Genomic DNA, 27,500 nt, shown 5'->3' on the forward strand with positions numbered 1-27,500 from the left:
CGACAAACTTTTGATATGCTGTGCGAGAGTTTGTCCCCATTCTTCTCCTACCAAGACACCACATTTCGTCGGGCGATTCCACTGAAAATGCGTGTCGGTGTCGCTCTTTGGTAGCTCGCAACAAGAATATCCGATCTGCCTGTTTACACGGCGGTCGCATTGTCACATATCCAATTCGTATCTGATAAATTTCCACATATGAAGGAGGCCTGTATCCGATCTCAAAATATCCGAATGCATGCATCCTTGTCCTATTTACATGGTCAAAAAACAAATCCGATCTGTGTCACATGAGAGCAAAAAATCGGAATTGGGTAACATTTAACTGACAGTGTAAATGTAGCCTAAGTTGGGCTCACCTCCACCCACAGTGTTGGCTGTGGACAAACTCCAGGGGCCTAACGCCCTGTGCAGCTTTCATACTGAAAAAGGGTGTAGTCATAAAATCTGAGCGGTTTGAATATCATCATGTGTCAAACTGTGCACGTCTGATCCTGTGCAGCTTTCCTTTGTAAATCTCAATGACCGTGAATGGGAGCATGCGTGCACAAGACAGTTACCCCACTTTGTTCCTTCAAAAATGAATACGCAGCGCACAGTAACACACCCCTCCTGTCACCTGCTGTCCAACCCAAAGACCTGTGGTTCATCAGCAGAGTGGCCACAGTGCTTCATGTGAACAGCTGATTTCCATGAGTGACCGATGCAGAGAGCAGGGGCCTCATGTACAAAGACTTGCGTGGATTTCCTACTGAAACATGGCGTACGCTCAAACCCAAATGCCCTCCGACGTCGGATGTATGAATCTGTGCGCACGCATCAATCCAAGCACATTTCGTTTGTACATCCCAATCAACGTGGAATTGAGCGTATGTCGGAGCACCCGACTCCTCCCTGTCCACGCCCCTACTTAAATATGCAAATCATATTTAAATGAGCCCTGCACCTGCGATTCCCCTCTGTCTACGTCAGAAAATAAATAAAAAAGAATGGATAAGACGGGAAAAAAGAAGAACTTTACGGAAAGCGAGATGGAGGTGCTACTTTCTGAAGTGAAGGCCTGCTAAAATGTGTTGTTTGGCACGCTGTCCTCCGGCATAAGCAGCAAATGTAAGAGGAGTGGGTGGGAGAGCCTGAGGCTGTTAATGCTGTGGGGTCTGAGAAGCCTCACAAGCAGAGGGGAAGAAGAAGTGGTCCCACATTAAGGTGGAGGTGAAGAAGAAGTGGTCCCACATTAAGGTGGAGGTAAAGAAGTGGTCCCACATTAAGGTGGAGGTGAAGAAGAAGTGGTCCCACATTAAGGTGGATGTGAAGAAGAAGTGGTCCCACATTAAGGTGGAGGTGAAGAAGAAGTGGTCCCACATTAAGGTGGAGGTAAAGAAGAAGTGGTCCCACATTAAGGTGGAGGTGAAGAAGAAGTGATCCCACATTAAGGTGGAGGTGAAGAAGAAGTGGTCCCACATTAAGGTGGAGGTGAAGAAGAAGTGGTCCCACATTAAGGTGGAGGTGAAGAAGAAGTGATCCCACATTAAGGTGGAGGTGAAGAAGAAGTGGTCCCACATTAAGGTGGACGTGAAGAAGAAGTGGTCCCACATTAAGGTGGAGGTGAAGAATAAGTGGTCCCACATTAAGGTGGAGGTGAAGAAGAAGTGGTCCCACATTAAGGTGGAGGTGAAGAAGAAGTGGTCCCACATTAAGGTGGAGGTGAAGAAGAAGTGGTCCCACATTAAGGTGGAGGTGAAGAAGAAGTGGTCCCACATTAAGGTGAATGTGAAGAAGAAGTGGTCCCACATTAAGGTGGATGTGAAGAAGAAGTGGTCCCACATTAAGGTGAATGTGAAGAAGAAGTGGTCCCACATTAAGGTGGATGTGAAGAAGAAGTGGTCCCACATTAAGGTGGAGGTGAAGAAGAAGTGGTCCCACATTAAGGTGGAGGTGAAGAAGAAGTGGTCCCACATTAAGGTGAATGTGAAGAAGAAGTGGTCCCACATTAAGGTGGAGGTGAAGAAGAAGTGGTCCCACATTAAGGTGGAGGTGAAGAAGAAGTGGTCCCACATTAAGGTGGATGTGAAGAAGAAGTGGTCCCACATTAAGGTGGAGGTGAAGAAGAAGTGGTCCCACATTAAGGTGGAGGTGAAGAAGAAGTGGTCCCACATTAAGGTGGATGTGAAGAAGAAGTGGTCCCACATTAAGGTGGAGGTGAAGAAGAAGTGGTCCCACATTAAGGTGGAGGTGAAGAAGAAGTGGTCCCACATTAAGGTGGATGTGAAGAAGAAGTGGTCCCACATTAAGGTGGAGGTGAAGAAGTGGTCCCACATTAAGGTGGAGGTGAAGAAGAAGTGGTCCCACATTAAGGTGGAGGTGAAGAAGAAGTGGTCCCACATTAAGGTGGAGTTGAAGAAGAAGTGGTCCCACATTAAGGTGAATGTGAAGAAGTGGTCCCACATTAAGGTGGAGGTGAAGAAGAAGTGGTCCCACATTAAGGTGAATGTGAAGAAGAAGTGGTCCCACATTAAGGTGGAGGTGAAGAAGAAGTGGTCCCACATTAAGGTGGAGTTGAAGAAGAAGTGGTCCCACATTAAGGTGAATGTGAAGAAGAAGTGGTCCCACATTAAGGCGGAGGTGAAGAAGAAGTGGTCCCACATTAAGGCGGATGTGAAGAAGAAGTGGTCCCACATTAAGGTGGAGGTGAAGAAGAAGTGGTCCCACATTAAGGTGGATGTGAAGAAGAAGTGGTCCCACATTAAGGTGGAGGTGAAGAAGAAGTGATCCCACATTAAGGTGGATGTGAAGAAGAAGTGGTCCCACATTAAGGTGAATGTGAAGAAGAAGTGGTCCCACATTAAGGTGGAGGTGAAGAAGAAGTGGTCCCACATTAAGGTGGAGGTGAAGAAGAAGTGGTCCCACATTAAGGTGGATGTGAAGAAGAAGTGGTCCCACATTAAGGTGAATGTGAAGAAGAAGTGGTCCCACATTAAGGTGGAGGTGAAAAAGAAGCGGTCCCACATTAAGGTGGATGTGAAGAAGAAGTGGTCCCACATTAAGGTGGAGGTGAAGAAGAAGCGGTCCCACATTAAGGTAGAGGTGAAGAAGAAGTGGTCCCACATTAAGGTAGAGGTGAAGAAGAAGTGGTCCCACATTAAGGTGGATGTGAAGCGGAGACTGGCTGCCCAACGCTGCAGTGTGGCCAAAACAGTCGGGTGGGGGGGTGACCGACTCTGTTTGAACAGAGAGTCGGGGCAACTATGGGTGACACTGCTCTCTCAGGGGTGGTGGGAACACATGTGGGTGCCTCTGATTACCCTCAAGGTAAATACCGATGTTTTTGTGTAACTCCCAACAACGTGTTCATACAGTAACGTGCAGAAGTGCGCCGGGGAAAAGTCGAGGCTGATTAAGACATTTCACACTTTACGCACGGGGTTATTAACATTTGCCCACAGAGACGATCAGGGGCTTGTTAGAAAGATCTTAAGCTGAAGTTTAACCAGCAAAAACAGCAAGAAACTAACTTTAACCAACGACTAATATATATAATATAATAATGATGCTGTGAAGACGGGATAGAAATTGGGGGCGCACATACTCAATGCACGTCACGGGGAATAATATTAGGACCATTACAAGAATAAAGTTACTCACCAAGAAGCCACCCTGTAGTCTGTTCCCAACAGTGTTGTTACTCAGAATGTATGAATCATGCGTTGAACCAGGCCACCTCGCCACAATGTTGGTTAATTGCATTTACGCATCACATGATCTGATGAAAATATGTATGAAAATACATATGACTAATGAAGATGTTCCCTGTTAACATACAAATTCATCATGTGATGGTGCTTTTATAGCAATGTGTGCGCAGTCGATGGCTCCGATTCCAAAATCGGCTCTCGCTTCAAATTGAGCTTTAATGTTGGCCTGTTCAACTGCATTGTGGGAATTTGATATACGTGGCTGAGATGCGGATAATTCTGTCCCACACGGCTGGCATGGCTCGGCTCAGGGTAGACTGGCACAGTCCCAATCGGTTGGCCAGCTGCCTCTGGAATGCCCCGGTTGCTATAGGAACCCCAGTGTGCACATCACCTGTGAGCACAGGCAGCGCATGGCGCATCTTCGCTGTGTGGTGCTCCAACGCCGGCCGCAGCTCTGCACACAGTTCCAGGAGGATTTCCCTAAAAACGGCTGATGAGTCGCCATCATGTGCCAGCAAATCCTCTCTGTCTCTGATCACACGCTCTCTTCGAATTGCACCATTTGCAAAGTCTTCTAATACTTTTAAAGCAGCCATTGTTTTTAATGGTATGCATTGCACCACTTTGCGCTGCTTTTATATCCACTCGTGTAAATGGAGACACATGGGTGTGTTAATTGTTTATCAGTATTAATTGTTCATGTATCTCAGATGTGCACATCACTGTCTGAGGACTAATTGTTTTCACATTTATTTATTATAACAGTTTCCCAACATCACCTTAGGTGTTGCCAAAGAATCAACAGCTGCAGAAACGTGCGTACGCCAGCTCTGAAGCTGCCGTGAGGCACCGCACATTTCCACGGTCTTTTCGTTCTTGATACATCTGATCGTTGACGTGAAAAGGTGTGTACGCCACTATTTTGTGCGTACGCACGCTTTGTACATGAGGCCCCAGGAGAGGAGCAGAGTTAGTGGAGAGAAATGACCAAAACAAAAAGATTGTACAATTAACTGATCAAACTAATTGTGTATCTACTCACATAATTCAGATTTTTCAGTAGCTGGAGTGGAAACATTATTTTGGAGACCCTGTAATTTGCTGTTGTCAGAATTCAGAGATAAGTTTGAGGCATGGTCACACATTTTCATGACCGCCAGAGACTTTATGGCTCCTCCCACACATGCTTGGGCCATGTTTGTGTTCATGCTGAGCCGTGTCTGGAACCTGCTGCACGTTCAGCATGATTGGAGGTCACACAGTTTTTAAACCCACACATGCACACCTTTGTCCTCCATCACTCAAGTGTAGAACATCCTGCTTGTCAGAGTACATGCAACTTCTTTAGTATTGTAAAAGTAATTTCTCCTTTTGGATTGATTAAGTATTATTCAATTCACTTCTAGTTAGTTCAGTTAAATTGATGTAGCTTTAACATTGTATCAAGTCATTCCTGAAATAGTGACCTGTTCCAATGGAAATATGCTGTACAGGAGTTTGTATTTTCCACCTAATTCAAGTTCAAACGAAGCTCTTTCTGCCTAAATGACGAACATAGAAGTGTTAGGCATTCATGGGGATGATTCCTGTGAGAACAGGATATTAGGTGTGGGCCATATACTGACCTTCTGATTCATGTTGGTATCTTTTTAAACAACATAGAAACACGCATGCATGAATATGGATCCTGATGCATGCTCTGTCTAACGCTCCGACATGGCTTGGCTAAACGCTGTCAGCTCTGCCCGTACAACACTGCAAATGGAGTTTCTGAATCTTCTAGACTTATTTTCACCCACCAAAAACTCTGCAGGCGGACGATAGACCAAAACGGATAGCAGAAGAAAATCTGCATAGATTAGAAAAGGCCCAAAGCTCAACACGGCAAAATCCATTTTTGGATGAATAAATGAATGATTGAATTAACTTTCATTTAATTCATGTATCCTTTCCTTTGAAAGCTTACGAGCACGCCTCGTCTACATGGTAAACAAGCATCTTCTAAAGTCTAATGAATGTTTAGGACTATAAAATAACTCAATTTTTTTTTAACTAGAACTGTTGTCCTTAATTCTTTATGGTCCAATGAACATGCATTATATTCAGTCTGCATTTTCTAAGGGCTTCCATATGAACTCTAATGTTACAAAGGTCCGACTATAAAAGGCTTGCCCTGAATGAACAGGAAATGGTTTAAATCCTTGGTTGGACTGGTACTGTAAGAAGGCTGCGTGGACAGACTGGAGCTGTGGGAACTGAAGCCATATCTCATTTCTATTATTATTTCTATTTTCATTGATAAATGGAAGTACTGTGAGCTAAATGTGTTCTGAATCACAGAGTGGCTGCGGAACTCTGTGTTATGATGTGCTTTTTAGATCGGCAGATATTAAAGTATCCTCATGGTGACACATATGTTCCTTCCTCTGTCTCCTCCTCATAGAAACAATGCAAGGCTTCCTCCAATTTAATAGAGAATCTTCCAAATACTATCTCCATCTTCTGGAGGACTCAGCTGCAGGAGGTGGACTTCTCTGAGAACTGCCTGAAGCAGCTTCCATCATACATCTTTGAACTGGAGGTAGGAACCATCATGGGGATTGTTACTGTACATCTTCATGCATCTTTATTTTGGATGACATTTTCACAAACTCAAAGATCACTGAGTTCCTCCCTCAGCCAGCTTCCACTTCTCCAACAAGTCTGATGGAATCTGGCCTCATGGCTTTCAGGTAGCTTTTCCTTAAAGACTCCCCTTAAAGGGATAATCCGGAGTAAAATGCACTTTAGATCAATTTACGGGATGTTGGGAGTACATACGTTGAGTTGACATCAAAATCATGTCATTCGGATGTGTTTTGAGAATTTCAATTTGACCGTTTTTAGCCAAAAGTCGTTAGCCTGGAGGTGAGAGGGACATATCATGTCACCGCTACAAAACGCTATTTTTATACCTCTTCTACAGCTCCAAACAACATAACACTTACGTGGTAGTGAGTAGAGGGTCCCTAAAGCCAAACCGAAGTGTCCCGAGGTCTTCATGTGGTCGGATATAGAGTCCAGAATGAATTTAATCAAGCCAGTACCTTTCCGGAAATGTTGCTGCTGCTGCTGCAGCTGCCGCTACAGACCGTGGTGAAGTTGGTTTGATATTGGTTTGAAAAAAAAGACATCTTATTTCCTTATTGTGAATATCTGTCGAATATCCAATATCAAACCAACTTCACCACGGTCTGTAGCGGCAGCTGCAGCAGCAACATTTCCGGAAAGGTACTGGCTTGATTAAATTCATTCTGGACTCTATATCCGACCACATGAAGACCTCGGGACACTTCGGTTTGGCTTTAGGGACCCTCTACTCACTACCACGTAAGTATTATGTTGTTTGGAGCTGTAGAAGAGGTATAAAAATAGCGTTTTGTAGCGGTGACATGATTTGCCCCATTCACTTCCAGGCTAACGACTTTTGGCTAAAAACGGTCAAATCGAAATTCTCAAAACACATCCGAATGACATGATTTTGATGTCAACTCAACGTATGTACTCCCAACATCCCGTAAATTGATCTAAAGTGCATTTTACTCCGGATTATCCCTTTAAAGGGGGAGTGAACCCCCTGCTGTGGCAGAGGAGCACACTGCTGTGATCCAGTAGATAACCTCCAGGTGGCACTGCTGAGATGTGTCTGACAACAAATTCACTTTCCTTTTGTTCCTCTGTGTAATACCAAGACATAACACATCGTAGTAAGATTCTCATCAAACCTTAGATTAGACCACTCCTAACATATATACTCATATGTTACTCTGCTCAGCTGTAGTCCTACCTGCTAACTGTTCCAGCAGGATTTCCACCAGCAGCACTTTCCTGGACGTAAAAGAACACTTTACAAGCTTGTTCCTCACACTAATGATATTTTCTTCTGAATGCTTTCAAACTCATTAACAGCTGACATCCATCAAGTTGATAAAAGAACTTTTCAAGTATGTTTGGTTAAAGGGGAACTGCGGTATTTTCAACATTAAGCCTCTTTTCTGAGTCGTCTGCAATGTTTTAGAACCCCCCTCACCGCTTTTTTGATGTTTACTGCTGTCTCCGGTATTTGCCTAATTTTGATTCTTCTCAACCTGCTTCAGAATGGCAAGTCATGTGCATGTCCATAAAGGTCCGTAAAAGCACCATAAACGTCCGTTTTCAAAATCATCAACTCACCGGAGTGGTTACTGGTGTGCACTGGTAATCCACATCAAATTTCGTTGCGAAAAGTTGCTTCTGTCGTGTTTTATTTGACATTTTGTACTGGATGTTCGTTGATATTACTCCGCCACCGCTAAGAAAATAGTGCGAGCATGAACGAGCTGCCAAATAAAACACGACAGAAGCAACTTTTCGCAACGAAATTTGATATGGATTACCAGTGCACACCAGTAACCACTCCGGTGAGTTGATTATTTTGAAAACGGACGTTTATTGTGCTTTTACGGACCTTTCTGGACATGCGCATGACTTGCCGTTCTGAAGCAGGTTGAGATGAATCAAAATTAGGCAAATACCGGAGACAGCAGTAAACATCAAAAAAGCGGTGAGGGGGGTTCTAAAACATTGCAGACGACTCAGAAAAGAGGCTTAATGTTGAAAATACCGGAGTTCCCCTTTAAGAGAGTTTTCAGAATTTGCCTTGGCAGAGAGAGTCAGCATTATTTTCAGAATTGTCCTGGGCAGTGAAAGAGCCGGTAGCTCCCGAGGCCCTGTATGCCAACAGACTCACCACTTAAGAAATAAAGTTAGCGGTGGACCGACACGCCGGCTCTCAGTCACAGTGTAATGCTGGATCGGTGTCAGACTTTATAGTGAGTTAAGTGGCAAAGCTCAGCTGTTGGGAAGCAACATTCTGAAGTATGAAGACAGCAGACACGTGCTCTCTGACTCCAGATAAACTGAGTCCTCTTTGTGGTATTTTAACATCTCTGGATTAAAAATAAATGATGACAGAAACAGAACATGTCACATCTGCCGTCCTGGCAACAAGAACGGAACAAAACCAGGAGCTTCTCCTCCTTGTTTGAACAGTTTTCTCCACCTAACGTTCTGCTCACATTACATACTAATTAGCTGCACAGCCCCACCTAGCAGGACTGCAGGTGGAGCTCTGCAGATTCAGCTACGTCACTGCTCCTGACATGTCTTAAACACATAAAAACATCTGATGGACGTGGTAAAAAGATGTATTAATTTTTTGTTTAACTGGGAAAGGACTTTCTACTAAAACCTTTTATTTTTCAGCCTCTAAAGAATTCAATTCAATTCATTTTTATTTATATAGCGCCAAATACAACAAATGTCATCTCAAGGCACTTAAATAATAAAGTCCAATTCAAGCCAATTGGAATTCAATTCATTGTAATCATAATTATTTATAAAATAATCCAATTTATTCATATAGAGCCAATTCAAAAACAGTTTCCTAGCTAAGGAAACCAACAGATTGCACCGAAACTTGTCTTCAGTCCAATCTCCCGTCCTGAGCGTGCCTGAGGCGACTGTGGAGAGAAACGACTCCCTTTGAACAGGAAGAAACCTCTGGCAGAACCAGACTCAGGAAGGGTGGCCATCCGCCTCCACCAGCTGGGGTTTGAGAAGACAGAAAGGGGGGGACAACAAACACTGTAACACCATTCAAAGGATACCTGTTGGAACAGGGAAACACGAGTTAATGACCACAATAATGTCACATTTACATAATGTCATTTGAGAAATTAAACGGGGGGAAAAAGAGAGTAAAGTGAGGAAAGGTGTGACAGATGAGGCCCCCCAGCAGTCTGGGCCTATAGCAGCTTAACTATGGGATGTTTCAGGATCACCTGAGCCATCCCTAACTATAAGCTTTATCAAAAGGGAAAGTTTTAAGCCTGGTCTTAAAAGTGGAAAGGGTGTCTGCTTCCCGGACATTTACTGGCAGCTTATTCCACAAGAGAGGGGCCTGATAACTGAAGGCTCTGCCTCCCATTCTACTTTTAGAAACTCTGGGAACCTCAAGTAAACCTGCAGTTTGGGAACGAAGTGCTCTGTTAGGAAAATATCTTACAATGAGATCTTTAAGATATGATGGAGCTCGGTCATTAAGAGCTTTATATGTAAGGAGAAGAATCTTAAATTCTATTCTGAATTTAACAGGGAGCCAATGAAGAGAAACTAAAACTGGAGAAATATGATCTCTCCTGTTAGTTCTCATCAAAACTCTGACTGCAGCATTTTGGATCAACTGAAGGCTTTTCAGAGAATATGTGGGACAGCCCAATAATAAAGAATTACAGTAGTCCAATCCTGAAGTAACAAATGCATGGAGCAGTTTTTCTGCATCACTCTGAGACAAGATGTTCCTGATTTTTTTTTTTTTTCCAAATTCTGAATGTGAAGAAGTAACATGGAAAATCCCCTCCCCCCACCCGCCACCCCTTACCCAAAATAAACAGCAAAACTGACCGTAGAACTGCAATATTCGCATACAAATAATATTAAAAAAAAAAAAAAAAAAACAATAATAACACAATAATAACATAAATAACAACAGTAGCATGAAAACAATATTAAAAAACAAGGAAAAAAGACAAAACGAACAGGAAACAAAGGTGAGGAAAGAAGGAGATAATAGATGGTAGTGTTTTCACTGAGGGAGGGGTGGGGGGGTATCTCTGGATTTTAGAGCAAGGTTACATAAGTACAAGACAAGGTGGGAGTTAGGCTTGGGGAGTCAGTAGAGGAGAGAGTTCAGAGGGGTCAAGAGAGGAAAAGAGGGACATGAACGGACCCCAGGTGCTGTCAAATTTGTCTATGTTATTTTGTCTTGTGTATCTGATTTTTTCAAGATGTAAGCAATTCAGTAGGTCCCTCATCCAATGTACATAGGAGGGGGGATGTGGGGATTTCCAGGTCTTAAGAATGGCCTTTTTAGCCACTACAGAAGCAAAGGCAAGGGCGTCTTTCTTGGCCTTGGAAAGGCGAACATTACTGGGGGGTAGACCAAAGAGAGCGATTAGAGGTGAAGGGTCTATAGTCTTGTGGAAGGCCTCAGAGATTACTTGAAATATGGACTTCCAAAAGGGAAGCAACTTGGGGCAGAACCAAAACATGTGCATCAATGTGGCCGGAGCCTGCCTACATTTATCACAGATGGGGTCAACCTCTGGTTTTATTTTTTGAGAGCCTGACTTTAGTCCAGTAAACTCTGTGAATGAACTTGAGCTGTATGAGACTATGGCGAGCGCAGATGGATGAAGAATGAATCTTTCTTAAAACTTCAGTCTAGTCTTCATCATCAAGTCTGTACCCCAAATGTGCCTCCCAATGTTGTCGTACAGTTGTATCGTCAGAGGATGTAGAACCTATAATTGAAACGTATATACGGGAAACCGTTCTTTTATTGTAAGGATTCGTTTTCAGTATGCGATCTAACAAAGCTTCATTTGGGGGGGAAGGGAAGTCAACAAAGTTTTTCCTTGCAAAGTCTCGAATCTGAAAGTACCTGAAAAGATGGGATTTGGGGAGATGAAAATTCAAAGACAGCTGGTTGAAAGAGGCAAATGTATTGTCTATGTATAGGTCCTTAAATATAGAAATACCCTTCTTTTGCCACACTCCAAATGCATTACCACATAGCGAAGGGGGGAAGAATGGGTTGTCGTTACAGGGGGACAGTATGGAGACTGCTTGAATGCCATAACTGCGCTTAAACTGATTCCAAATGCGCAGAGTTTGACCTACCACAGGGTGTGCGTAAAACCAGACAAGGGCATAGACAGTGGGGCACAAGCTAGTGCTCTAAGGGATGCCGGTCTGCATGAGGCCGCCTCCAAATGTATCCATGTTGGAACCCAGTCACTGAGGCCATAACGGTAGTGAACCCAGTAGAGGATGCCATGTATATTTGCTGCCCAATAGTATATTTGGAAGTTGGGGAGGGCCAGTCCACCAGATGATTTTGGTTTTTGTAGAGTTGACTTGCGTATTCTGGCTGGGCCTTTATTCCATATAAAGGAGGTAATTGACTGTTCTAGGGTTTTAAAAAAGGACTTGGGAATTTCGTTTGTATATGTCTGAAAGTTTTCTAGTGATTATGACTCCAAGGTATCTGAATTCGGTCTTAGCTAGCTTGAAAGGAGCAGCAGATGGGGGCAGGGCATCCACAGCAATATTTAAAGGGAAGATTTCACTCTTGTTAATGTTTAGTTTGTATCCAGAGATCATGCCAAATTGCTGAATGCAATGAAGAACCTGGGGAAGTGAGATGGTTGGGTTAGAGAGGTAAAGTATTATATCGTCTGCAAATAGAGAAATTCTTTGCTCTATCCCTCCTCTTGTAATACCATAAATTCTACTGTCTGTGCGTATAGCTATAGCCAAAGGCTCAATGGAGCGAGCAAAGAGGAGAGGGGAAAGAGGGCAGCCCTGCCTAGTCCCACGATGAAGTTCAAAGTATGGGGAGTGTATGTCGTTTGTACGAACCGACGCCAGGAGAGATGAGTAGAGGAGTTTTACCCAGGCAATAAATCCCTCTCCAAAACCAAATCTACGCAGAGTGGCAAACAGGAAGTCCCACGCCACGCGGTCAAATGCTTTCTCTGTATCCAATAGGGCAAGAAGCTCGCTGGACACATGGGCGGAGTTGGTGTAAACAGTATTTAGCACTTGTCTGATGTTAAAAAAGGACATTCTATTTTTTATGAAGCCTGTTTGGTCACCATGGATTAATTGAGGCAAGATTGACTCTAATCTCCTCGCCAAGACCTTCGCCAAAACTTTAGCGTCCGCTGGGCAGAGGCTTATAGGTCTATAGCTGCTACACTCAAGAGGATCTTTGTCTTTCTTTAAAATCAAAGAGATTGATGCTTGTCGGAGGGATTGTGGTAGTAGGCCGGTTTTGAGGGCGTCATTAAACATGTTAAGCATAGGTTTTGTCAGATGGTCCAAGAATGTTTTATAAAACTCAATGGGGAACCCATCTGGCCCAGGGGTCTTACCACTCTGCATAGAGCTAATTGCTTGGGCTATTTCGTCTACAGTAAGAGGCTGATCTAGCTGTGATTTGGTGTCCTCGTCTATTGAGGGTGTGGGGAGGGCATTAAGGAATGCATCAATCCGCACCTGGTCTGTAGTTGATTTACAGCGATATAGCTCCTTATAGAAGTTTTCAAAGCGGTTATTGATGTTAGACGTGTCAGTGATAATACCTAAGTCGGGGCATTTGATTTTGGTGATTAAGTTTTGAGAGTAACGCTGTCTTAATTGCAAAGCCAGGAGTTTACTAGGCTTGTCCCCAAATTCAAAGTATGATTGCTGTGTTTTCTGTAACATCTGGACAGCCTGATTGGTGGATAGTAAGTTGAATTCGGTCTGGAGTGCAATCCTCTGCCCATAAAGCTCTGGTTTGGGAGACTGCATATTGCTTATCTATATTTAGAATGCCCTTAGATAGTTCCATTAAACAAGATTTACGTTGCTTACTAATGAATGATGAGTAAGAGATCATACGGCCACGTAGAAATGCCTTCAATGCTTCCCAAATGATAGATGGGGTTGTATCTGGAGTGGAATTAATCTGTAGGAACACGTCAATAGCAGCAGTGAGAGAATGGACAAAGTCGTGGTCTGATAGTATGAGGGTGTTAATTCGCCAGATTTTCTGGGTGGGGGGTTTACCTGATATGAGTAGAGTTAGGAGGAGTGGGGCATGATCTGAAATAACAATGCTCTTGTATGAGCAGGACTTGATTATGGATAAAAGTTTTTGGTCTATGAAAAAGTAGTCAATCCTGGAATTGGAGCGATGAACATGAGAGAAGAAGGAGTATTCTCGCGCCGTGGGGAAAGAGAAACGCCATGGATCAGAGATGGAGTAGTCATCTAAGAAGCCTTGGAGGGCCTTAGCTGTAAGTGAAGTGGGTGCTGGTTTAGTGGAGGAGCGATCCAGAGTAGTATGTAAAACGCAATTGAAGTCTACTCCAAGAATTAAATGATGTGTATTAAGGTCAGGAAGAAGAGAAATGATTTTAGAAATAAAATTATGGTCATCCCAGTTAGGTGCATAAATATTCGCTAGAGTGATTTTAGTGGCGTACAGGAGACCGGATACGATGACATATCTCCCATATGGGTCCTCAAGTACACTAGATGGTGTGAATTGGACCGTGTTACGTATAAGTGTTGAGACACCCCTGGCCTTACTCTGAAACTTGGAGTGAAATTGTTGGCCTACCCAGCTCCTACGTAAACGATGGTGGTCAGCAACAACAAGATGTGTCTCCTGTAAGAATATTATGTCTGCTTTAAGTTGTTGGATGTGGCTGAAAACTTTATTACGTTTAACTGGGGAATTGAGTCCCTTCACATTCCAACTCAGGAAAGTAACTGAACCGTCTCTACGGCTGCTCGCGCCACTCATTATGTTATGAATATGAGAAGAATGGGGAGATGTATCTTGTACCAGACAAAGTGAATTAATCCAGAGAGTAGAGGGGAAAGGCAAGAGAAAAAACAAAAAGGCAGAAGAAGCAGAATATTCAAAAACAAAATGAAAACTGAAAAAAATATTAAGTCAAAAACACAAACTAAAAAGAGAGGGGTCAAAATGCACCCCTCTGCTGGCAGGGAAAAAACCCTGTCAGTGCTGTAACCCAAACTGACAATAGTCATACTCAAAGAAAAACCTATCTTTGAGAGCACTGTGAACATAGATGAAATGCTATGAAGCATTATGTAATGCTAAGAATAAAGTTCCTGTTATCAATAAGAATTGGAGCAAAATAAAAAAAAATTTAAAAAATTAAATAAAAAAAACACATAGGCCTGTCTGGACATGGACAGAGGAGCCATAGGCCTCAATCAGAAAAAAAAAAAAAAAAAAGCGGCCCATGTATCGATTCATAGCAGTAGTGAGTATAATTGGCAACATGTTTGCAATATGAAGCTGAGAACAAGAAGAACAAAAAACAAGTTGTATATATGAGCAGGCATATGATCATGCACGCACACCTCCAACGGGCAGGCACCCACACATGTTGAACACATAAGGCCTATAGCCTAAAGCCTGTCTGAACATGAACAGGAGGAGGATCAGTCCTGTATGATATCCGCCTGGCACTCAGTCCCAGAAAACAATTGTGGACTATGCATAGTCATAAAAGCAGTGTATAGTCCCAGAAAGTGATTGTGGACCATGCATAGTAATAACAGCACTGTATAGTCTCTGAAAATGACTGTGGGCCATGCATTGTAATAGCAGTAGTGTATAGTCCCAGAAAATGGTTGTGGACCATGCATTGAAATATAGCTGAGCGGGAAAAAAAAGAAAATGAAAAAGAGGGGAAAAAAGGACCCTTTAAGCCTTAAATGTTATAGGGAGGCCCTATACACAGAGGCGCAGATAACCACACCAGTTTTGGGTCTACACTTGTAGACAGAACAAAATGGCAGAAAATGAATAGAATAGAAACTGCATTTAACTGTAGGTCATGTCATACCTGGACACGGCTGCTCTAGGTAGCTGGCTCTGTTTCGCTCACGCTCAGTGTCTGTATCTTGTCCTTGAAGAAGGCAGAGGGAGATGGGGTCTTCAAAGGAATGCTGTGTCTCTTGGAAAAACACCACCAGCTGGCAGGGATATTTGTGGTGGAATTTTATGCCGGCGTTGTACAGCTGAGCTTTCACGTCCCTGAATGCCCCACGACGCCTGGAAAGATCAGCTGACAGGTCCTGGAAGATAAGGATGGGGTTGTCGTTGAATGTAAGCTTGCCTTGTTTTTGCCGAGCCAGACGGGCGATTTCCGCCTTCATCTGGAAGTGGTGAAAGCGGACGATCATGGCTCGCGGAGCCTTGCCTGGGGGTGGTTTGCTGGTTAGAGCGCGGTGGGCTCGCTCTATCACTGGTGGTCGAGACAGCACTCCATCTCCAAAAAGAGTAGTGAACAATGACGACAAGAATTGAGTAGGTCGCCCCTGTTCCGAACCCTCTGGGATACCAATTACCCTCAAGTTAATCCAACGCGAACGATTTTCGAGGTCATCCACTTTCAGTTGCAGAGAGCGGTTCTCTTTGAGCAAGCTAGCACACTGTGTTTCCGACCTTTGGAGGCTAGTTGACATTTCAGTGAGTGTCGATTCCATGGACGAAATCCTATCTTCGTGATCGCCGAGGGTGGGCCTGAGGGCTGTGTGGGAGTTGCGGAGTTCTGCGAGAAGTTCAGTTCGTAATTCTGTGATCTCTTTTCGAAGAGTGGTAGTGAGCAACCGTTCCAGCAAGGCAGGGGTAAGTTGAGCCGAGTTAGCTAACTCTGTTGATGCGCTAGCTGTCTTGCCTTTGCCCTCGGCGTCCGCACATGATAAATCCGACTCTCCTTGTTTTCCATGTTTTTTGCCCGGCATAATTGTAACTTAAAGATAAATAGTAACAGAACTTAAAAAGAAGAAAAAACGCCAAAGCTTTGTTTAGGTAGATTTTAAACGTTCACAGAGAGCTCCGTATACATCTTACCTCTCTCTGCGCATACCGGAAGCCCCATGTTCCTGATTTTAACAATATTACGAAGATGAAAGAAGGCAGTCCTAGAAACCTGTTTTATATGCGAGTCAAATGATAAATAAATTCTGGTCAAAAATAACTCCAAGATTCCTCACTGTAGAACTAGAAGCCAAGGAAATACCATCTAGAGTAACTATATAGCTAGACAATCTCTCCCTGAAGCGCTCAGGTCCAAAGATAACAACTTCAGTTTTGTCTGAATTTAGAAGCAGACAGTTCTGAGTCATCCAGGTCTGTATGTCTTTAAGACATGCTTGTAGTCTGACCAACCTATTGGGTTCATCTGGTTTTATAGATAAGTACAACTGGGTATCATCAGCATAGCAATGGAAATTTATTCCATGCTGTCTAATAATGATACCTAATGGAAGCATGTATAAAGTGAAAAGAATCGGTCCAAGCACAGAACCCTGAGGAACTCCATGACTTACTCTGGTGTGTGAGGAAGATTCTTCATTTACAAGAACAAACTGAAATCTATCAGATAAATATGACTTAAACCAGCCTAATGCAGTTCCTTTAATCCCAATAACATGTTCAAGTCTCTGTAATAAGATACTGTGATCGACAGTATCAAATGCAGCACTGAGATCCAACAGGACAAGCACAGACACAAGTCCGCTATCAGAGGCTAAGAGGAGATCATTGGTAACTTTCAGCAGTGCAGTTTTTGTGCTATGATGCACTCTGAATCCTGACTGAAACTCTTCAAACAGATTATTTCTGTGGAAATGATCACAAAGCTGAGCTGCAACTATTTTTTCAAGAACTTTAGACATAAAAGGGAGATTGGATATAGGTCTATAATGAGCTAACACTTCTGAGTCAAGAGTAGGTTTTTTAAGTAAAGGTTTAATTACAGCAACCTTAAAAGTCTGAGGTACATATCCTGTCAACAAAGACAGATTGATCAAATCCAATATGGAAGTGTCAGTTAATGGGAAAACCTCCTTGAACAGTCTGGTTGGGATTGGGTCTAAAACACAAGTTGATGGTTTAGAAGAGACTATTGCTGTTGTTAGTTCAGAGAGATCAACTGGGCAGAAGCCGTCTAAATACAAATCAGGTTCTAAAGATACTTCTAAAGCTGCTGTACTTGATGATACATCACTGATAATAGTGGGAAGGACTCCATCAATCTTCTCTCTAATAGAAACAATTTTATTGATAAAGAAGCTCATGAAATCATCACTGCTGAGAGTTAAAGGAATACCTGGCTCAGCAGAGCTCGGACTCTTTGTCAGACTGGCTACAGCGCTGAAGAGATACCTGGGATTGTTCTTATTCTCTTCTATCAATGGTGAGTAATAAGCAGTTCTAGCTTTACGAAGGGCTTTCTTATACGTTATTAAACTATCTTTCCAGACTAACTGAGACTCTTCTAAATTAGAGGAACGCCACTGTCTCTCCAGCTTTCTTGCGGTCTGCTTTAAAGCACGCAGCTGTGAATTATACCAAGGAGCCAACCTCTTCTGACTGATTACCTTCCTTTTCAGAGGGGCAACATTGTCCAGTGCTGTACGCATTGAAACTATAGTGCTGTCAACAAGAGAGTCAAGTGTTGCTGGAGTAAAGTTTAGGTAGTCGTCCTCTGTCATATCTGCACATGGCAGTGAAGAAAAGGATGATGGAATTAATTCTTTAAATCTGGTTACAGCATCCTCTGATAGACACCTTCTATATGTAAACTTCTTCTCAGAAACTGTATAGTCAAGTAATGTAAACTCAAAGGTTATCAAAAAATGGTCAGATAAGACAGAGTTATGAGGGAACACTGTTAACTGTTCACTCTCAATGCCATAAGTCAGCACAAGATCAAGGGTGTGATTAAGGCAGTGAGTCGGTCTGTGAACACTCTGAGAAAATCCAATAGAGTCTAATATAGAATTAAAGTTCATATTCAGGCTGTCATTTTCAACATCTACATGAATATTAAAGTCACCCACTACAATGACTTTATCTGTACTCAGCACTAACTGGGATAAAAACTCTGAGAATTCAGACAGAAACTCAGAATAAGGGCCAGGTGGACGATACACAACAACAAACACAAGAGGTTTCTGGGATTTCCACTTTGCGTGGGAAAAACTGAGAATCAGAGATTCAAAAAAAAAAGAAACCAGACATACAAAAACCCCTTCACTGTTTATTGTATTTTACTGACTTTGCCCTTCTTTTTTTTATCAGCGTAGATAAAAAATAAAAAGAAGAAATTGTCTTGAGAATGTTCATGTGAGATTTGCATCAGATCAAGCTTGAAAAGTAAAAGCACACAAACAGTAGCTAATAACAGGTACTGTTTTAGTGCTAGCTCAGCCGAGGTTCCAGGCCAGCGGAGTTGATACTAAACAGTGAAGTGAGAACACAGCAGAGCTCTGATTGGTCAGAGAGACAAAGCATCTGTGAGACACCCATCACAAACTCACACAGCGCAGTGATCCCTCTACAGCATGAATGGTATTCCACGGGCCACTTTCCCATCTCAGCACTGCAATAATCCGTCCTGTGCACTCTCCCATCAGGCCCTCTCCTCACTGAGACTCTGTGGGAATCACATTACTACGCTCCCTGCCCCCAATAAGTGGAAGTGCTCGCAGCTCAGGTCCCTCGATCTATCCAGGAACCAGCTGGGCAAGTAGGTCCACACACACACACACATACGCACACACACACACACACACACACATACATACACATAATTACACACGCACGCACGCACAAACACACACGCGCGCACACACACACATACGCACACACACGCACACACACACACACGCACACACACACACACACACACATCATCTGGTGTCAGCTACTGCTCAACAACTCCATGGTGTTGAATTGATGTGGAAGAAACATTGGGCAGTTTTACATGTCTGTCGAGCATGCTTCAGACTCTCAGATTTTCTGACTGCCCAGATCGTTGTATTCTTCAGAACGTGTCTCTCTTGTGTTTTAGAGTTTTGAAGCGTTAACATATTCACATTAACCAGCCGAGCTGCGACAGGGGTCACACACAACACATCTGACTGATCTCCATTAAGCAGAAGTCCTGCAGAAAAGTCTCTCATCCTCAGTCTTACAGTATGATACCAGAAACTCCTGGGGCCTCATGTACAAAGACTTGTGTGGATTTCCTACTGAAACATGGCGTACTCTCAAACCTAAATGCCCTCCAACGCACAAAAATGTCCGGATGTAGGAATCTGTACGTACGCATCAATCCAAGCACATTTCAATTCAATTCAATTAATTTTTATTTATATAGCGCCAAATACAACAAATGTCATCTCAAGGCACTTAGATAGTAAGTCCAATTCAAGCCAATTGGAATTCAATTAATTAATAATAATCATAATTCATAAAATAATCCAATTCGTTCATATAGAGCCAATTCAAAAACAATTTCCTAGCTAAGAAAACCAACAGATTGCACTGAAAACTTTTTGTTTTTCGGTCCAATCTCCCGGCCTGAGCGTGCCTGAGGCGACTGTGGAGAGAAACGACTCCCTTTTAACAGGAAGAAACCTCTGGCAGAACCAGACTCAGGAAGGGTGGCCATCCGCCTCGACCAGCTGGGGTTTGAGAAGACAGAAAGGGGGGGAGGGGGGGAGGGCCGCAGCGGCGGCGGCACTGTAACACCATTCAAAGGATATCTGTTGGAACAGGGAAACACGAGTTAATGACCACAATAATATCACATATACATAAAGAGAGTAAAGTGAGGAAAGGTGTGACAGATGAGGCCCCCCAGCAGTCTAGGCCTATAGCAGCTTAAAGGATAAGACCGGTTTTTTGACATTGGGCCCTTGATTTCACATTATAACATGATGTTCTACTCACCCCTGCTTGTTGTTGGTCATTTGGAGCTGTTCCGAAGATATTCGAGAGGCGTCTGGCTGCTCTCTTGAGATATTCGGCCATGAAACGGTTTCCTATGGGCAAGTTTATACAGGCACAAACTATGCTGTTTATAATTTATTAATTACTCTACACTAGCACTGATAACGTGGAGGTGCGTCGCTTACTTAAAAAAATCCGGGTTACTGTAATTTTGAATTTTTGTCGTAAAGTGGGTGTTACTGACGTCATCGTCGTGCTACTACCACAGACAGCCCACAGACCTGCTGCCTATTTATTCATTCGGCTAAAATTCAAAATTAGTAACCCGGATTTTTTTAAGTAAGCGACGCACCTCCACGTTATCAGTGCTAGTGTAGAGTAATTAATAAATTATAAACAGCATAGTTTGTGCCTGTATAAACTTGCCCATAGGAAACCGTTTCATGGCCGAATATCTCAAGAGAGCAGCCAGACGCCTCTCGAATATCTTCGGAACAGCTCCAAATGACAAACAACAAGCAGGGGTGAGTAGAACATCATGTTATAATGTGAAATCAAGGGCCCAATGTCAAAAAACCGGTCTTATCCTTTAACTATGGGAAGTTTCAGGATTACCTGAGCCATCCCTATTCAAGGTAAACACAAGAAACTTGTGCTAACGAAAAAATAAATAAATAAATAAATAAAGGACCAGACTCAGTAAGTAATTCCCTATACTCCCTATATACATCTGCTCCTCACACCACAACAACCATCTTTTTACAGCCACAAGCTACCTCAGCCTCTCACCAACTGCACACCAGTCACAGCGGGGTGGGGATGCAAACCCTGGTTCGGGTAGGGGGAGAAATAAAAGAGGTAAGATAAGCGGGAATGGGATTCAAACCCTGGTTCGGGTAGGGGGTAATGAAAGTATAGAAGGTGCCAGAGGTGGAGGCAGGACAAGACACACTAGCAGATACAGCAGACAAATTCACCTAAACAGTCCTATAATCACTAAAAATACCAGCAAAAACAAAGCCATACAACTCACTCTCACCAACTGCACACCAGTCACAGCGGGGTGGGGATGCAAACCCTGGTTCGGGTAGGGGGAGAAATAAAAGAGGTAAGATAAGCGGGAATGGGATTCAAACCCTGGTTCGGGTAGGGGGTAATGAAAGTATAGAGGGTGCCAGAGGTGGAGGAAGAACAAGACACACTAGCAGACACACTATCAGATTCAACAGACCTAACTATAAGCTTTATAAAAAAGGAAAGTTTTAAGCCTGGTCTTAAAAGTGGAAAGGGTGTCTGCTTCCCGGACATTTACTGGCAGCTTATTCCACAATAGAGGGGCCTGATAACTGAAGGCTCTGCCTCCCAAACTGGCAGCTGGTTCCACAGAGAGGGGCCTGATAACTGAAGGCTCTGCCTCCCATTCTACTTTTAGAAACTCTGGGAACCTCAAGTAAACCTGCAGTTTGGGAACGAAGTGCTCTGTTAGGAAAATATCTTACAATGAGATCTTTAAGATATGATGGAGCTCGGTCATTAAGAGCTTTATATGTAAGGAGAAGAATCTTAAATTCTATTCTGAATTTAACAGGGAGCCAATGAAGAGAAGCTAAAACTGGAGAAATATGATCTCTGCTGTTAGTTCTCATCAGAACTCTGGCTGCAGCATTTTGGATCAGCTGAAGGCTTTTCAGAGAATATGTGGGACAGCCCAATAATAAAGAATTACAGTAGTCCAATCTTGAAGTAACAAATGCATGGACTAGTTTTTCTGCATCACTCTGAGACAAGATGTTCCTGATTTTAACAATATTACGAAGATGAAAGAAGGCAGTCCTAGAAACCTGTTTTATATGCGAGTCAAATGATAAGTTCTGGTCAAAAATAACTCCAAGGTTCCTCACTGTAGAACTAGAAGCCAAGGAAATACCATCTAGAGTAACTATATAGCTAGACAATTTCTCCCTGAAACGCTCAGGTCCAAAGATAACGACTTCAGTTTTGTCTGAATTTAGAAGCAGACAGTTCTGAGTCATCCAGGTCTTTATGTCTTTAAGACATGCTTGTAGTCTGACCAACCTATTGGGTTCATCTGGTTTTATAGATAAGTACAGCTGAGTATCATCAGCATAGCAATGGAAATTTATGCCATGCTGTCTAATAATGTTACCTAATGGAAGCATGTATAAAGTGAAAAGAATCGGTCCAAGCACAGAACCCTGAGGAACTCCATGACTTACTCTGGTGTGTGAGGAAGATTCTTCATTTACAAGAACAAACTGAAATCTATCAGATAAATATGACTTAAACCAGCCTAATGCAGTTCCTTTAATCCCAATAACATGTTCAAGTCTCTGTAATAAGATACTGTGATCGACCGTATCAAATGCAGCACTGAGATCCAACAGGACAAGCACATTTCCTTTGTACATCCCAATCAACGTGGAATTGAGCGCACATGTCGAGCACCCGACTCCTCCCTGTCCACGCCCCTACTTAAATATGCAAATCATATTTAAATTAGCCCTGCACCTGCGATTCCCCTCTGTGTACGATTAGAAAATAAAGAAAAAAGAATGAATAAGACGGGAAAAAAGAAGAACTTTGTCGATGCTACTTTCTGAAGTGGAGGCCCGCAAAAATGTGTTCTTTGGCACGCTGTTTGTGACTCAGCTCATGTGGGTGCCTCTGATTACCCTCAAGGTAAATACCGATGTTTTTGTGTAACTCCCAACAACGTGTTCATACAGTAACGTGCAGAAGTGCGCCGGGGAAAAGGTGAGGCTGATTCAGACATTTCACACTTTAGGCACAGGGTTATTAACATTTGCCCACAGAGACGATCAGGGGCTTGTTAGAAAGATCTTAAGCTGAAGTTTAACCAGCAAAAACAGCAAAAAACTAACTTTAACCACCGACTATGATGCTGTGAAGACGGGATAGAAACTGGGGGCGCACATACTCAATGCACGTCACGGGGAATAATATTTGGACAATTACACAAATAAAGTTACTCACCAAGAAGCCAGCCATCACGCACAGTGCCACCCTGTAGTCTGTTCCCAACAGTGCTGTTACTCAGAATGTATGAATCGTGCGTTGAACCAGGCCACCTCGCCACAATGTTGGTTAATTGCATTTACGCATCACTTATGATCTGTACATCGATCGAATGAAAATATTTCCTGTTAACATATAAATTCATCATGTGATGGCGCTTTTATAGCAATGTGTGTGCAGTCGATAGCTCCGATTACATTAGGAAAACAGGCTCTCGCTTCAAATTGAGCTTTAATGTTGGCCTGTTCAACTGCATTGTGGGAATTTGATATACGTGGCTGAGATGCGGATAATTCTGTCCCACACGGCTGGCATGGCTCGGCTCAGGGTAGACTGGCACAGTCCCAATCGGTTGGCCAGCTGCCTCTGGAATGCCCCGGTTGCTATAGGAACCCCAGTGTGCACATCACCTGTGAGCACAGGCAGCGCATGGCTCCTCGCTGTGTTGCGCTCCAACGCCGGCCGCAGCTCTGCCACAGTTCCAGGAGGATTTCCCTCAAAACGGCTGATGAGTCGCCATCATGTGCCAGCTAATCCTCTCTGTCTCTGAACACACGCTCTCTTCGAATTGCACCATTTGCAAATTATTCTAATACTTTTAAAGCAGCCATTGTTTTTAATGGTATGCATTGCACCACTTTGCGCTGCTTTTATATCCACTCGTGTAACTGCAGACACATGGGTGTGTTAATTGTTTATCAGTATTAATTGTTCAGGTATCTCAAATGTGCACATCACTGTCTGAGGACTAATTGTTTTCACATTTATTTATTATAACAGTTCCCCAACATCACCTCTAAGTGTCGCCAAAGAATCAACAGCTGCAGAAACGTGCGTACGCCAGCCCTGAAGTTGGCGTGAGGCACCGCACATTTCCACGGTCTTTTCGCTCTTGATAGTTGATGGTTGACGTGAAAAAGTGCATACGCCACCCTTTGTACATGAGGCCCCTGGTTATTCACTCTGTTTTCCGTCTGTCCCCATAGTTCCCACTGGAACCATCACACAGTTGTGGGGGCTCCTGCCAACGTTCAGCCTAATTCTGTTGAGTTTCCGGGGCAGACCGCAGTTTCACATGCTCTCAGCGCTGTCAGTTTTATCCATAATTCATATTTAATTCATATTTTCAACATTCAACATTTTTGATTGAATATGAATGTCCCTAACTAAATCCTGAAGGTTCTTATTTCTAATTTTGAATGTGATCATTTCCAAATCTGAGTGTCAGAGAAAGAGAGGTTGGACCATCACTGGAGGGTGTGATTCATTGAGCTGTCTTTTAGAAGAGCAGGAGTGATGCATTTCTAATTTCAGCCAAAAATCCTTTCATTCAGTTCAGAAGTATGTTCTGGTTCTGTCCTCATTTCTGTGAGAAATCTCTGTTAAGGTTTGATTTGATTGGGTGAATATTGTGCCCGTTATAATAACCCCAGTGATGGTTGGCAAAGAGATGAGAGATTTGAGGAAGTCATCCTCAGGGTTAGGAGACTGCTGCTCAGTCCTCAGTCAGTGGTGAGCCCACGGGCTCCTGCAGCCCCGCTACGACATGCTGCTGCTCCGCTCTGTTTCTATCTGAAGGGTTTCTGCGTTATACAGACAGAAGTCAGGCTGCTGGTCTTCCATGTTTTTTCAACATCATACAAATTGAACTGAACTGAAGCTAAAAGCTGTACTGTTTACTGTTAGCACAGTTTTAATGAGGGCAGCTGTTTTTAAAATTGTGTCCCTTAGAACCAACGAGGGGCCCAAAAGCAGGAGACTAGCCTTCCTGACGACATGGAACAGGAGGGACTCAGACCCAGGTAGATGTGCTTTGAATACTTTGAAATACTTTAAAGTATCACTTGCAACAAAAGGCATGCAATCAATCATTTGAAGGTATTTCTGTGAAGCTGGTGATTCTGTCTTTTCCCTGCCAGAGATCCACAAACTGAGAAACTATAAACAGAACATGGTATTTAGGTGAGACCTTTTTAACCTCTACCAGAAGGATCTCCCTGAGATGAGTTTCTCTTTTATCTTTTGACCTACCGTCTGCTTTGTTGGGCTCTTCTTTCTGTTTGGTGTCCACACAGAGCACTCATTTTCTCTGTCGATCCGCTCACCCCTGTTTGCATGGCCATCACAAACGTCCCATTCCAGTCACTGAGACTCACAGAAGAGATTCGCTGCTTCTTGGTGCTATACCATTTAATGTGCCAGTAAAGCACTTGTAACTTTCATGATTTATTATCAGCCTATTACTATGGAGACTTTTTTTTAATCTCAGAGTCGTGTTGAACTTTTCCTGTCTACTTAATCATAAAACTGCCCCTGAAACAATTGGTGTGGCACACTGAAGGCCTCTTGTTGCGAGCCACTGATCTATTTTGATAAATTAGACATCTTTGGCTCCAAACATCAATCTAAACTGAAGTTATTTGGAGCTTGCTTGGACTAAACATGTCCCAGAACCTACAGGCTAAAGTCAACAAATCCCATCAGATGATTCTCTTTGTGTTGAGGCATTTGCTGCCGCACAGCCTGCCATTATCTGCTGCATTGTAACTTTACAAACATGTGCATGACCAAAGCTAATTTCACTCTGTCTCAGAGTATACGGCCAAGAATCCGATGCTGAGGAGGTTTGATTTTTCCTTTGGAAATGTTCAACACAGCCAAACATAAGTGCACAAGCTGTTTCCAGAATCATTCCCATTCAGATGGACTGGTTCTGTGAGCTGAACAAAAAGGCAAGGAAGTATTCTCTTTGGTGCTGCTTCGAAGATTCCATGACTCAGATCTCCCTGGGGGACCTTTCCAGTAACAATGACTTGGCCCTTTATTCTGGGAAATTTCAAGGATGCTTCTGTTTATCCTCAGAATACCCACAATCCTTTGTGCATGTCTGAGATGCTGCAGACAGATGAGGGATCCATGTCAACACAGTATACAGTTTTTAGATGTAATTTAAATGTACCTAAGTCTGCTCTCACAGTATTTCTGCCCACCGTAAAGTCGTTGGCATGTAATGTGTTCCATCAAAGCAGCAAACTGAGTGTGAGGCAGCAGCTAACAGCTCTTTAACAGCCATGTTAGCTTGAATTGTTTGATGTGTGTGTTGGGATGTAACTGATGTAACTGAGGATGGGGTTGTTGCCTTAGAAGGATGGGACTCAGGTGGAAGGAGTAACCTGAGCAAGTATCCTTTTACCCACTGTGACCTTCTGCATGACTGTGTTTTAAAGTGTGTCCCATAGAGTTTCCCATGATTCTGCGAGATTCCCTGGAAGTGCTGTGCTTGAATGATAACCAGCTGGAGTGTGTTCCTCAGTCAGTGTGTGGTCTGCACAGCCTCACTGAGCTCTATCTGTCCAGGTGAGTCCCCCATCTGTCTGCCAACAGGCCTGTACTCTTCCCTCACTGTCACATTGACATGAATTTCAATCTCAAACTGATGGTTTAGGTTTCCAGGAAAGTCATTTGCAAGCTGAAAGTAGCAATGTTGTGATTTTTATTTATTTTTTTTACGCTGAAGAACACTCAAACTTCTGTTGCTATAAAGAAAACCTTTAAGATAACTTAAAAGAAAAGCTTGTAAAGTAAAGGAAACACCAAGATGAGGTCAGTGTTCAGCTCTGTTCAAGTAGCCACATTTTCCCCATAATTAGTTCATTGTCTGGAAAGTTTGGAAATGAAAGAAGACCAAAAACAGAGCTGCACATTAAAAGGGCTTCAGGTTCCAAAAAATGAAAAAATTTGTTTGCCTTGAATGTCCCGTCTTTACTGTGAGTGTCTGACCAGTGTTGCTCTTGTTCGGGGAACAGTAATCCTGGAATCCGTGAGCTGCCAGCAGAGCTGGGTCAGCTCTCCAACCTGTGGCAGCTGGACATGGAAGAGCTCAACATTACTAACATCCCCCCAGCAGTGAGACAAGAAGGTATGAAACAAATGACATGCCTGATGAAATGTTTTTCCATGTCCAATACATGTCGAGGAGTGAAAAGGAAAAGATTCTCTGAAATCCAGGGTCACATGTGTCCTGAAATGTGCCTGTGAGTGGAATGGAACAGTTGGGTTGCAGCAGCGCACAGATGCACAGAAAGAGCGAGCTTCCAGATGCAAACATAAAGGACAAAGCAGTCAGCGGCCAATCCACCAGGTGCCCGGGAGCAGGGCAACGGTCACACCCTGAGCATCTCAGTGCAATGAAAACCACGAGATAAAGATCCATCACTGCTCATACAGTGTTTCTGAACAAAGCTGTAAATGGAAACATGGTGCGTCACAGTCAATATCGCATCAAGATAGTTCCTGTTCCTCTGCTCCCCCTGTGTTCTGTTGTAAGGGAG

The 27,500-nt window shown here is 43.2% G+C and overlaps 1 protein-coding gene across 3 annotated transcripts in view; it reads left to right on the forward strand.

The window, feature by feature from the left end:
• Positions 1 to 27,500, forward strand: part of lrrk1 (leucine-rich repeat kinase 1) — a 116,843-nt gene that overhangs the window by 49,295 nt on the left and 40,048 nt on the right. For all 3 annotated transcript variants that reach the window (XM_075460818.1, XM_075460912.1, XM_075460997.1), the window contains 5 exons: positions 6,139 to 6,276; positions 18,792 to 18,904; positions 24,901 to 24,971; positions 26,397 to 26,526; positions 26,976 to 27,088. In XM_075460818.1, coding sequence (XP_075316933.1) covers positions 6,139 to 6,276; positions 18,792 to 18,904; positions 24,901 to 24,971; positions 26,397 to 26,526; positions 26,976 to 27,088 — 565 coding nt within the window. The remainder of the gene's footprint in view (positions 1 to 6,138; positions 6,277 to 18,791; positions 18,905 to 24,900; positions 24,972 to 26,396; positions 26,527 to 26,975; positions 27,089 to 27,500) is intronic.

Source organism: Odontesthes bonariensis, chromosome 1 (genome assembly GCF_027942865.1).
Source record: "Odontesthes bonariensis isolate fOdoBon6 chromosome 1, fOdoBon6.hap1, whole genome shotgun sequence".
NCBI lineage: Eukaryota > Metazoa > Chordata > Actinopteri > Atheriniformes > Atherinopsidae > Odontesthes > Odontesthes bonariensis.